Source organism: Gekko japonicus, unplaced genomic scaffold (genome assembly GCF_001447785.1).
Source record: "Gekko japonicus isolate JY-2015 unplaced genomic scaffold, Gekko_japonicus_V1.1 scaffold334, whole genome shotgun sequence".
In the NCBI taxonomy this organism is placed as follows: Eukaryota; Metazoa; Chordata; class Lepidosauria; order Squamata; family Gekkonidae; genus Gekko; species Gekko japonicus.
In genome coordinates, this window is record NW_015173683.1 from 894036 (window position 1) to 903742 (window position 9707).

A 9707-nucleotide genomic window follows, 5' to 3' on the forward strand; every position below is an offset into this window, starting at 1 on the left:
TTTTAACGTTTTTTTCCCTCTGAGCTAAGAGCAAGCAGGAGGGGAGAGGAAATTAGCCCATGGCCTTCCAGATGCAACTCTTAAGAAATGCTAATAGGATCTAGCAGGAGAGATGATGAAATGGGCCAGATCACCCCCCACACACACACTAGCAGGAAACATAGAGTTGGGGGTGTCAAATTCTAGAGAGGCTGAGGAAGGAACTTCCTGGACACAACAGGAAAAGATTCCTTGACCTGGGCTGACTGGGTCAAGGGGGAGGAGGAACAGAGAGAATAAACTCTCCTGGCAACAGAAAATCACTTTCTTTGGGATGCTCAGGCAATGAGAGGACACAGGACTCTTAACTCCTGAGGCAGCCATATTGACAATGTGTTCGCTTGGGAGACTAGGAACAAGCTTCAAGGTAAGGGGAGCTCTATAGGGAACTAGAACTAGATAAGCTAAAGACTCTGTCCTAGATTTTACCATCAGCTAGAGCATGTATAGAGAAGGGACAGAGGATGTAACTTTTGATGTTGGAAGTGGTTTTCTATACCACATAGTCCCCCCACCACTCGGACACTATTTCAAATGGGGCCCCAGGGGGGTTGGCCAGCGGCTAGTCTTCCAAGGGCACTCAAGGCAGTAAACTGTCCCCATGGATTGCCAGGCACTGGGCAGTCGGAGACACAGAGGCAAGGCGTTGGACTTCAGAAGGGTAGCTGAGGGTCCTGATCCTCCCAGTGGGGAATCCCTAAATCAGGTGGTGATGGCAGGCTACTCAAGGAAGAAAGAAAATTCCCTCCAGGGAATTGGGAACTCCTAGGAGGGCAGGGTAGAAATGGGGCCTGCAGGTCAGAGCAGGCACGTTCTACCACACCCCTTGATTGGAAGGACTTTGTGCACAAGATAGCATGGGACTTCCTTATCAGATTAACTTTGAGTGAGAGGCTGGCTTTACAAGGTGAGATGGGACTTAGAGAAATTTTCAGAGCTGCTCAAAGAGCTAGAAAAAGACCAGTTTCGCATTCGCCCTGAATGTCCGGTAGTCAACAAAATCACCCTTGGCTGGTATTTTCTATGAACACAGAGCAGTGTTTCTCTGTCTCCTGTAGTGAAATGGAAAATAACAGTTTTAGACCTAAGTAAGAATGATGCTTGTACTTCAATGGACACTTAAAGACAATATTTACACTTCTGGGAATTAGAGTGATATATAAGGCTATTTTAAAGGTTGAGCTTAACATGGTAGGGAGGAGAATGTGACGATTTTGTTTGGTTCCACTTGTTCTATTTAAATTGAAAGACATTTAGAAATTCTGATATTTTATTGCTTCTACTAATGATCAAATGGCTTGATATACTAGGGGCTCTTTTAAGGTTTGTTAGCCTGTAATGAAATTCAAGGGAAACTGGGCTTTATTGCACAACCCAACTATAATTTGTTTTTTATATGCAAACCTTGTTTCTAATTCTTCTCTTTGCTTCCTGCATAGAGTGTCGAACTGGACAGTGATGATGGAGGTGGTAGTGCTGCTCAGAAGCAGAAAATTTCATTCCTGGAAAACAACCTGGAACAACTTACAAAAGTTCACAAACAGGTAGGGTAATCTCTGACATGCCCAAATTGCCAGTCTGCAGGATACAGAAGGCAGGGAAATACAGCCACTGCATGTGCTGTGGGGGGGGAGGTGTAGTCTGAAGCTCATCCAACAACAAAATAATCATATGGCAAACCTTAAGAGCATCAAACAACAGAGTAGATTTACTGCTGCTTCATAGGACCCCTGCCATATTAGCCAGAAAGAAAGCTGTAGTTACAAAATGCTTGATTATGAATCTTCCACAGCCATTCAGGCATTAAACACTTGCTATGTTAAGCATGCCAGACTAAAGCATGGTTTTGTGGAAGCATTGAAATATGCAGTGATTGAGGTTTTTTAAACAGAGAACTAAATGGGCCATGGAAAACATACCTGCAGTCACTTTTTGTCCTTATTTTCCTTCTCTATCCCCTTTTGGTCAAACTAGATGAGCTGTTGGATGCTATGTGTATGAGCGCCCAATCCATTTACACAGGTGGAGTCGTCAGTGTGTTTATGGGTGTTTGGTCTATTGTGCCTGGAGGAGCAGATTAACAAAATTGCAGCCCTATGAGTTTGTTTTGGGTCATGAAAATAGCACAGGATGAAAGGCTTAAACAAACACAACCTCTAAATTGTGCTCTCTCCCCCCCCCCCCCCCCGGCTGTTCTAAAGGGGAAAAACATCTAGGCGTTCCATGGATGGAATCTCATGTTTTGTCTCATTTGGCCTCTCGTTTCCCCGTGAAATGTCAATAATGGTCTTGGGGAATAGTGCTTCATCCTAATATATGTTTTAAAAGGTTGTTATGTGTTAACCGTGGACTGCACATGTGGTCAAGCACTAGGGTTAAGCTTCGCTCAAGAGACAATAGCCGGCTTGGATCCTAGTGGGAGTGGAACAATGGGTGTTAGGGCACTGTAAATAGCCTATCACGGGTTGTGTGTGTGTGTGTGTTGGGTGTGGTGTGTTTGGGGATTTAAGCAGGCTCTGACCCTGCTACAGTGTCTTCCTGATACCTCTAATAAACTATGAGCTGATCACTATGCTGCGCCTCGGAACTCAGTATATTTCAAAGGTGAAATAATACAGTTGGTGTAACCTTGAATCCATCCTTCATTCTTTTTATTTGTAATAACTAATTTAAAATCTTAGGACTTGCTTCTGAGTAGATGTGCTTTGGCTTGCTCCCTGTGTTTCCTAAGGGTTCAGTGAGTTTGCTGCTACTTTGGAAATGAACCCAGGTCTCTGTTGTAAATGCCACCTCTAGCTGGGTCCTTTGCAGCACAAAGAAGCTATAAAGACATTATACTGTCTGTCAAGCAAATAGCATGCTATTGTTATAATAAACAGTAGGAATAGGCTGTATAAAACAAAATTGTTCAGGAGGGCATTTTGATAGAGGTAACATAGTGGTCCAGGAAGGTGCTTTTATAAAGGGACCAGGAACTTATGCCATTGTGTGTGATGTGTATTCTTTGTTTATTGTATGTATTGTCCTGCGTTGTTTTCTACTTTTGGAATACCATTTTCTGCATTTTTACATATCATGTCTATTACTTTTTTGCACTAGTTCTAATTTTTGCAATCCTAGTCCTTATTGCATTGCTTATTATATGCTTCATGTTATTTGATTGCACTTCCTGAACCCATGTCATTGGCTTTGAGTCTCAGTGAGAAAAGTGGACTATAAAATAAATAAATAGCTGGTCCAAGCTAATATTGTTCTGCCTTTTGTAACAATGCATTTTTTTTAAAAAAAAGGGTTCTCTGCACGTTAGTAGTTTCTGCTCAGCTGCAGTGTATTGCATTACTAATCTGTTTTCACTTCCTTCTTCTGCAGTTGGTACGTGATAATGCAGATCTCCGTTGTGAACTTCCTAAGCTTGAAAAACGACTCCGAGCTACAGCAGAGAGAGTAAAGGCCTTGGAGAGTGCATTGAAGGAAGCCAAGGAGAATGCCATGCGGGACCGGAAAAGATACCAGCAGGAGGTAGATCGCATTAAGGAGGCTGTCAGAGCCAAGAACATGGCAAGGAGAGCCCACTCTGCCCAAATTGGTATGTATCTGGCACAGAAAATTCAGTGATAGCGTTGTGGGATGAAGGGTGGATAGGCAAGATATGCTGTGACAGCTATGGAGAAGGAATGGTGGAGTGGCGTCCCAGTGTGAGAGTATGGGAAAGGATGGACTTCTCCAGATAGAGAACATTGTTAGGTTGTAAATGCTAGTAGCTCTTTGATGTGTTAACACTTCTTGATTGGAGGGTCCATGGTCTAGTGGGCTTTAAGACCTGGACCTGGCACCCAGATTGGCTAATGCCCTTGGAGTCCACGTGGGGAGGGGTCTAAAAAGGGGAGCTATTCCTTTGGTTGGGGCTGCCCCTGATTGGTGCATTCTCATTGCTGAGAGCAGTGCCCTCGCTTGTGAATGTGTTTGCAATGACAGATGATAGATGGGGATGATACTAGAGGATACTTGCAGGGTGCCCAGGGTGGTACCATGCAACTGACAAGGACCAGATGTTCTATGGATTGTAAGTACCTAGTTAGTAACTTTTCCTAATTTTGCTTAGTGTAGTTGTATCTGTCTCTTGTAGCTACCCTGCATTTGTGCCTTCTGGAAATAAAATTGTTTAACTGAAGTGTCTGCACAGTTCCTTTCTCAGCTGCTTTGTCATTCAGCACAGTAAAGAAAAACACCCCTGTGGCATTGACCTTAGGTGACATCATGAGAGAGAGGGGCTGATTTTTACTCAGGATGGTGGTATACTAGCAGAAAAGGAGGAGCAAAAAGCAACTTTCTGGAGAAGTTTGGGGAGAAAGTACCCTCGCATTTACTGGGCAGTAAAGCCTCCCACCACAGACAGTTTTTAGAATAAGTCTTCCCCAGACCTTGTATTCCCTATCCTGGCTTGTATAAACCAGTTATAATTTTAAAGAATGTCAGAAACTATATTTGGAAGAATAATCCTGACTTGTGGCTTAGTTTCGTATTGTGACTGTATAGTGAATATTTTAAAAAGATTGCTACTGTGCCATCCATAAGTTACCAGCAAGCTCAAGTAGAATATGTTGTTGTGACAGACTTCAAAGATCTTATAAGTGCTATGTAAACAGGTAATGGACTGTGAAGGGTTAATTTCTCACAGAGAGCCTTGAGTGACAGGCTGCTCCAGGGAATTTGATTGGTTAAGCAGAGAAAAACATGAGAGCTGAATGCTGAGGAAAGGACAGTCTGAATTCAGCAATGGCTGAGAAGGGTCTAATACTGACAGAGTCTGAGTCTAGCCCTGACTGAGAAGGGTTTAGTACTGACAGGGTTTGTGCTTAGCCCTGACTGAGAGCAGTTTACCACAGATGGAGTACTGGGAAGGTTGGCAGGAGGAATAGGTAGTTAGGTGAAGGCTCCCATTCAGGCCAGAAAAGAGGATAGTTCTTCTAGTAAGAGAAGTTCTCTACCCAGTTAAAACAGGGAGATATCTCTGAAGAGTGGAGAGATCCATGGTCTGGTGTGCTTAGAAACTGCCTTTGAAATCCCAAGGAGTCAGTTAAAACTCAAGAAGAGCACTGGTGTGTTTAGTGAAGGAGTTTAGGTACTGGACAGAGTATCCCTGCTTTATGGAACCCAAAAGAGTCAAATACACTCAAGAAAGTATACTGGTGTGTTTAGAGAACACTGGAACAAATGCCTCTTATCTTAAAGATTCTAAGTCACTGTGAAAAAATTAAGAAACTCAATTGCTTGAAACATGAACTGTACTCTATGCCTATACTGATTTACCTCAGGAATCTTACCTTGCTTTCCCCTCTACGTTGAATAAAATATTTTGTTATTTTTGAACTTCAAAAAGCCTCAAGTGGCATTTAAGTGGTTTAAGTTAAAGGGGGATCTCGACCCTTCCCTCAGGTTCCTGGGCTGAGCCAGCAGCAAAATTTCATACTTTGACAAGGTGGGACAGCCATTGTTCTTTAGAAAGGAAGAAAATAGATAAAAGGGTCTGCTCAGTCAGAAAGAGAGGGAAAAATGAAGGGAAAGTCTTGCCTCTGAGGGAGGGAAGTGGGCAAGGGCGTCATAGTCATCTTAACACTTCATGGTTTAAAACCTTTTCTGCAGAGGTTTTCAGTGCAAAATCCACTCCTTTCCAGCATGGTTGAACCAATATTGACCAAGTTTTTTACTATCTCAAACTGTTTTCTTGAAGAATAAGGCTCACCTGATTCCAAAATGTGGATGCCCAATGATCTGCTTCGTGTCCCATATTAGATCCAGCTGATGTCCCGGGGGTATACTTGAAACTGTTCCTTCTTTCCATCTATTCTGTTTCCTCCCCACTGTCACCATGGAGAGAATATTTATTTACATTATTTAATGGCTGCATTATGTCAAAAATTATGTCCAAAATGGTTTACAAGAAGGTTAAATAAAGCACAGATATGTTATAAAACCACCAAAATCAATAATAACAGTAAAAATCAGTGACAGTCAATGAAACACAGAATGAAATGCTGTAAAGGGCACATTATGGCAACTATGTCCAATGCTTATATTCCACAAAAAATGGTAAACTTGTGACAGGGCTGTGCCACATTTGACTGCAGGTGGGAGCTCATGTGACAGAATGCTCGTCCCTATGAACAGTTCCGTATTAAACTGGCACGTTGTGGGGAAAGTGTCTTCTTGCTAGCCTTCTTTATGACACGCTAGTTTTGTGTATGGAATATTCTAGCCATCCAGTGCAATCCCATAAATATAGTCACATCCTTAGTGATACATCCATTGGGTAAATACTCACAAATGCATACATGTACTCGGCAGAGCAAATTTTTACGTGTTTTCAACTTGTGGCTGTGTTAGCTTCACTGAGTCCAAGGAGACAAGATGGGATATAAATAAGAACGTAGTCATCAATGTGTTTATATGTGTTTTTGTCTATTGTTCATGGAACTCATTTTCAACTTCAAGCTTCTGTGCAGTCCACCATTGGGGTCCATTTCCAAGCTAAAAAGTCTTCTAGAGCAGGGGTGCTGAACTCATTTGTTACAAGGGTCGGATCTGACATAAATATCACTTTATCGGGCCGGTCCATGTGTGCTATAAAATGTAACATGAGGTACCAGAGATATAAATTTTATGAAGATGTTTTCAGATGCCGAATGGCAATAGGAGGCTTGATTGGAGTAGGTATGATATACAGAGGGGTACTAGGCATGGAGTTATCAGACAGGAAACTTAGGTATCAGTTTGGTCCAGGAGGATTCAATCCAGGAGGATGCAAAGGATAAATGGAAGTAAGCCTGAAGTGAGCGGTGACTCACGAAAGCTCATACCTTACCACAAATTTTGTTAGTCTTTAAGGTGCTACTGGACTCTTACTTTTTCTACTGCCATTAGAAACCACAACATTCAAAAACCAGTGGGGGGACTTTTTAACCTTGCAGGACATTCAGTTGCTGACCTAAGAGTAGCAGTTCTCTTACAAAGAAATTTCAAAGGGAGACCGAAAGAGAGACTGCTGAATTGCAACAGAAAATGAAGATAAAGAAAATTCATCCTCCTGAACTAAACTGAGACCTAGGTTTCTTCTCTTTCTCTTTACTGATGCCTGCTATTGTCATTTAGTATCTGAAATCACTTCACTCTCCAAAATATAAGGACAGATGGACTGACATTCTAGCTCAGGGGTGGCCAAACCGTGGCTCGCCCCTCTTTCACACATATTGTATGGCTCCCGGCAGGGCAGCTGGGGAAGTGAAGGGGAGGCAAGCCTCCCTGATTGGTCTTCCAATCAGATATACTCTTAACTCTTTTTCAGATATTGTCCAAGGGAGATCGGTTCTCATTCAGACCAACAATGTTTCTGCCATGTTCTACGTGAACAGGCATGGAGGCACTGGTTCCAGGCTACTCAATACAGAGGTGTCAGAGACTTGGCTCTGGGCCTTAGGACACAGTGCCCACTTTCGGGCCATTCACATTACAGGGGTACACAACTCGTTGGCTGATGCCCTCAGCAGGGTGCATACTTCCAGTCACAAATGGGAACTCACAAAGCAGTATATTCAACCCATATTCGACCTCTGGGGCACCCCAGGGTAGATCTGTTTGCCACATGGCACAATACCAAGGCAGGGTGCTTCTGTTGTCTAGCAGGCAGCGACCCCCCTGTCCATACAGGTCGCCTACCAATTCATTTTGAATGGCATCCCTTTTTTTTTACCTGTTTCTTCCTTTCTTCCTCCTGATGAGTAGTAGTGAAGTTGCTTGAGGATCATTCGGAGGCTATTCTCATAGCACCTTTCTGGCCGCAACAGGCATGGTTTGCCCCTCTTCTCAAGGGGACCTATATGCATCTGTTGACAACCCCAGATCTGCTGAAAATAGGGCAGTTGCTCCACCACAGTATTCGTCATCTCCATCTCACAGTGTGGAGACTGATGAGGACATGACCTTGCCCCCACATATTCAGCAGGTCTTGCTTAATTAGTACAAGGCATCCTCCAGGAGGCCCTATGGAAGTAAATATAAATGCTTTGAACTATGGGCTACAATATTTGTTCATTCTCAAGACCAAGGCGTTTGCATATTGGTCAGTGAAGGTTAATTTGGCAGCCATCTCTGCCTTTCACTCCCTGATAGGGGGCCAGGCCATGTTTTCATATAGACTATCTAAACAGTTTATGAAAGGGTTATTGCACATGTACCTCCCACAACCAGTGTTCCCTCTAAGCTGAGTTAGTGTGAGCTAGCTCACAGTTTTTATCCTCCGGCTCACACATTGGAAGGAGCTATGCAGTAGCCAAATCATTTGCTTACAACTTTAATGCCAGTAGCTCACAAAGTAGAATTTTTGCTCACAAGACTCCACAGCTTAGAGGGAGCATTGCTCACAACCTACGTTGGTTCTGCAATGGTCCCTTTCATTGGTGCTTTTGCAGTTGATGCTGGAACCCTTCGAGCCTTTAACCCACTTGCCCGCTGGACTTGTTATCAACTAAGTTCTGCTTCCTGGTAGCTATAACTTCAGTCCAAAGAGTTAGCGATTTAGCTGTGCTACGTATCAGCCCCCCATTTTGGAAATTCTTTGCAGAATGAGTGCTTCTAAGACCCAGTTTGGAATTTTTGCCAAGGGAGTCTCTATTTTCCATGTTACAGGACATATTGTTGCCTGTTTTCTACTTTCCTCTCCCGCTGAACATGTGCTGCTTTTTTATCTCAAGCGAACCAAACAATTTTGGAAGAGTGTTAATCTTTTTTATTTCTTATACTGGATGCAATAAGAGAAAACCAGTTACCTCCTAGACATTATCTAGGTGGGTTGTCTTAGCAATCTAGAGATGTTACAAGAAGCAGGGTTGCCTTCCCCTTTGCACATCCATGCTCATTCCACCAAAGCCCAGGTGTCCTTTGCTGTGATGCTACGAGGTGTTCAACTGCTTGAGATTTGCAGATCAGCCACTTGGAGATGTTTCCAAAGCACTACAAGCCGAACCTTCAGGCAAGAAGGGAGTCAGAGGTTGGCAAGGCCATCCTCTACTCTCTGTTCCAGTGACTATTTGAGACCTCCACCTCCTAGGTTATAGCTTGGTAACATCCCAGTGGTGGACTGCACAGAAGACTGAAGATGAAAACGGGGTTGCTCCTGCCTGTAACCATTGTTCATCAGGTGTCCTCTGTGCAGGCATACTTCCCCCCACACACACACCTGCCCCCACTCTGGGTAGTCAGAGAACTTTTTCTTTTGTGGTTCAGGGCAGCTCAGGGGGAACTGAGTGGAATGGGTGCCCCTTTCTTTGGACCACGGGACTGTTTTTTGGGCGGGAAAAGGACAGCTCACAATGGATTGAGGGAGGAGGAGCACCCTCTAGAGGACTTTATATCTTGGAAATAGACCTTTCCACAGCAGACCTGCTCAGAAGCAGTCCCATTGTGTGCCTGCATAGAAGACATTTGATGAACAACTATTGCAGGTAAGAGCAACCCCATTTTCCTATTATGTGTCAGCTATGTGAACAGACTGTACTGGAGTTTTTAATTTATGCAGTTTCTGTCATCCACAAAACAGAGGAAATATTGCAAAGTCTCAGCAAGTTCTGCACAGTGCCACTTAACACAATACAAGATGATATTAATTCTACCAC

General features: G+C 43.4%; 1 protein-coding gene across 1 annotated transcript in view; it reads left to right on the top strand.

Annotated features, from left to right (window-relative positions):
• KIF5C (kinesin family member 5C) overlaps window positions 1-9707 on the top strand; it is a 162716-nt gene that overhangs the window by 150099 nt on the left and 2910 nt on the right. The window contains exons 23-24 of the mRNA XM_015423070.1: window positions 1479-1583; window positions 3409-3625. Coding sequence (XP_015278556.1) covers window positions 1479-1583; window positions 3409-3625 — 322 coding nt within the window. The remainder of the gene's footprint in view (window positions 1-1478; window positions 1584-3408; window positions 3626-9707) is intronic.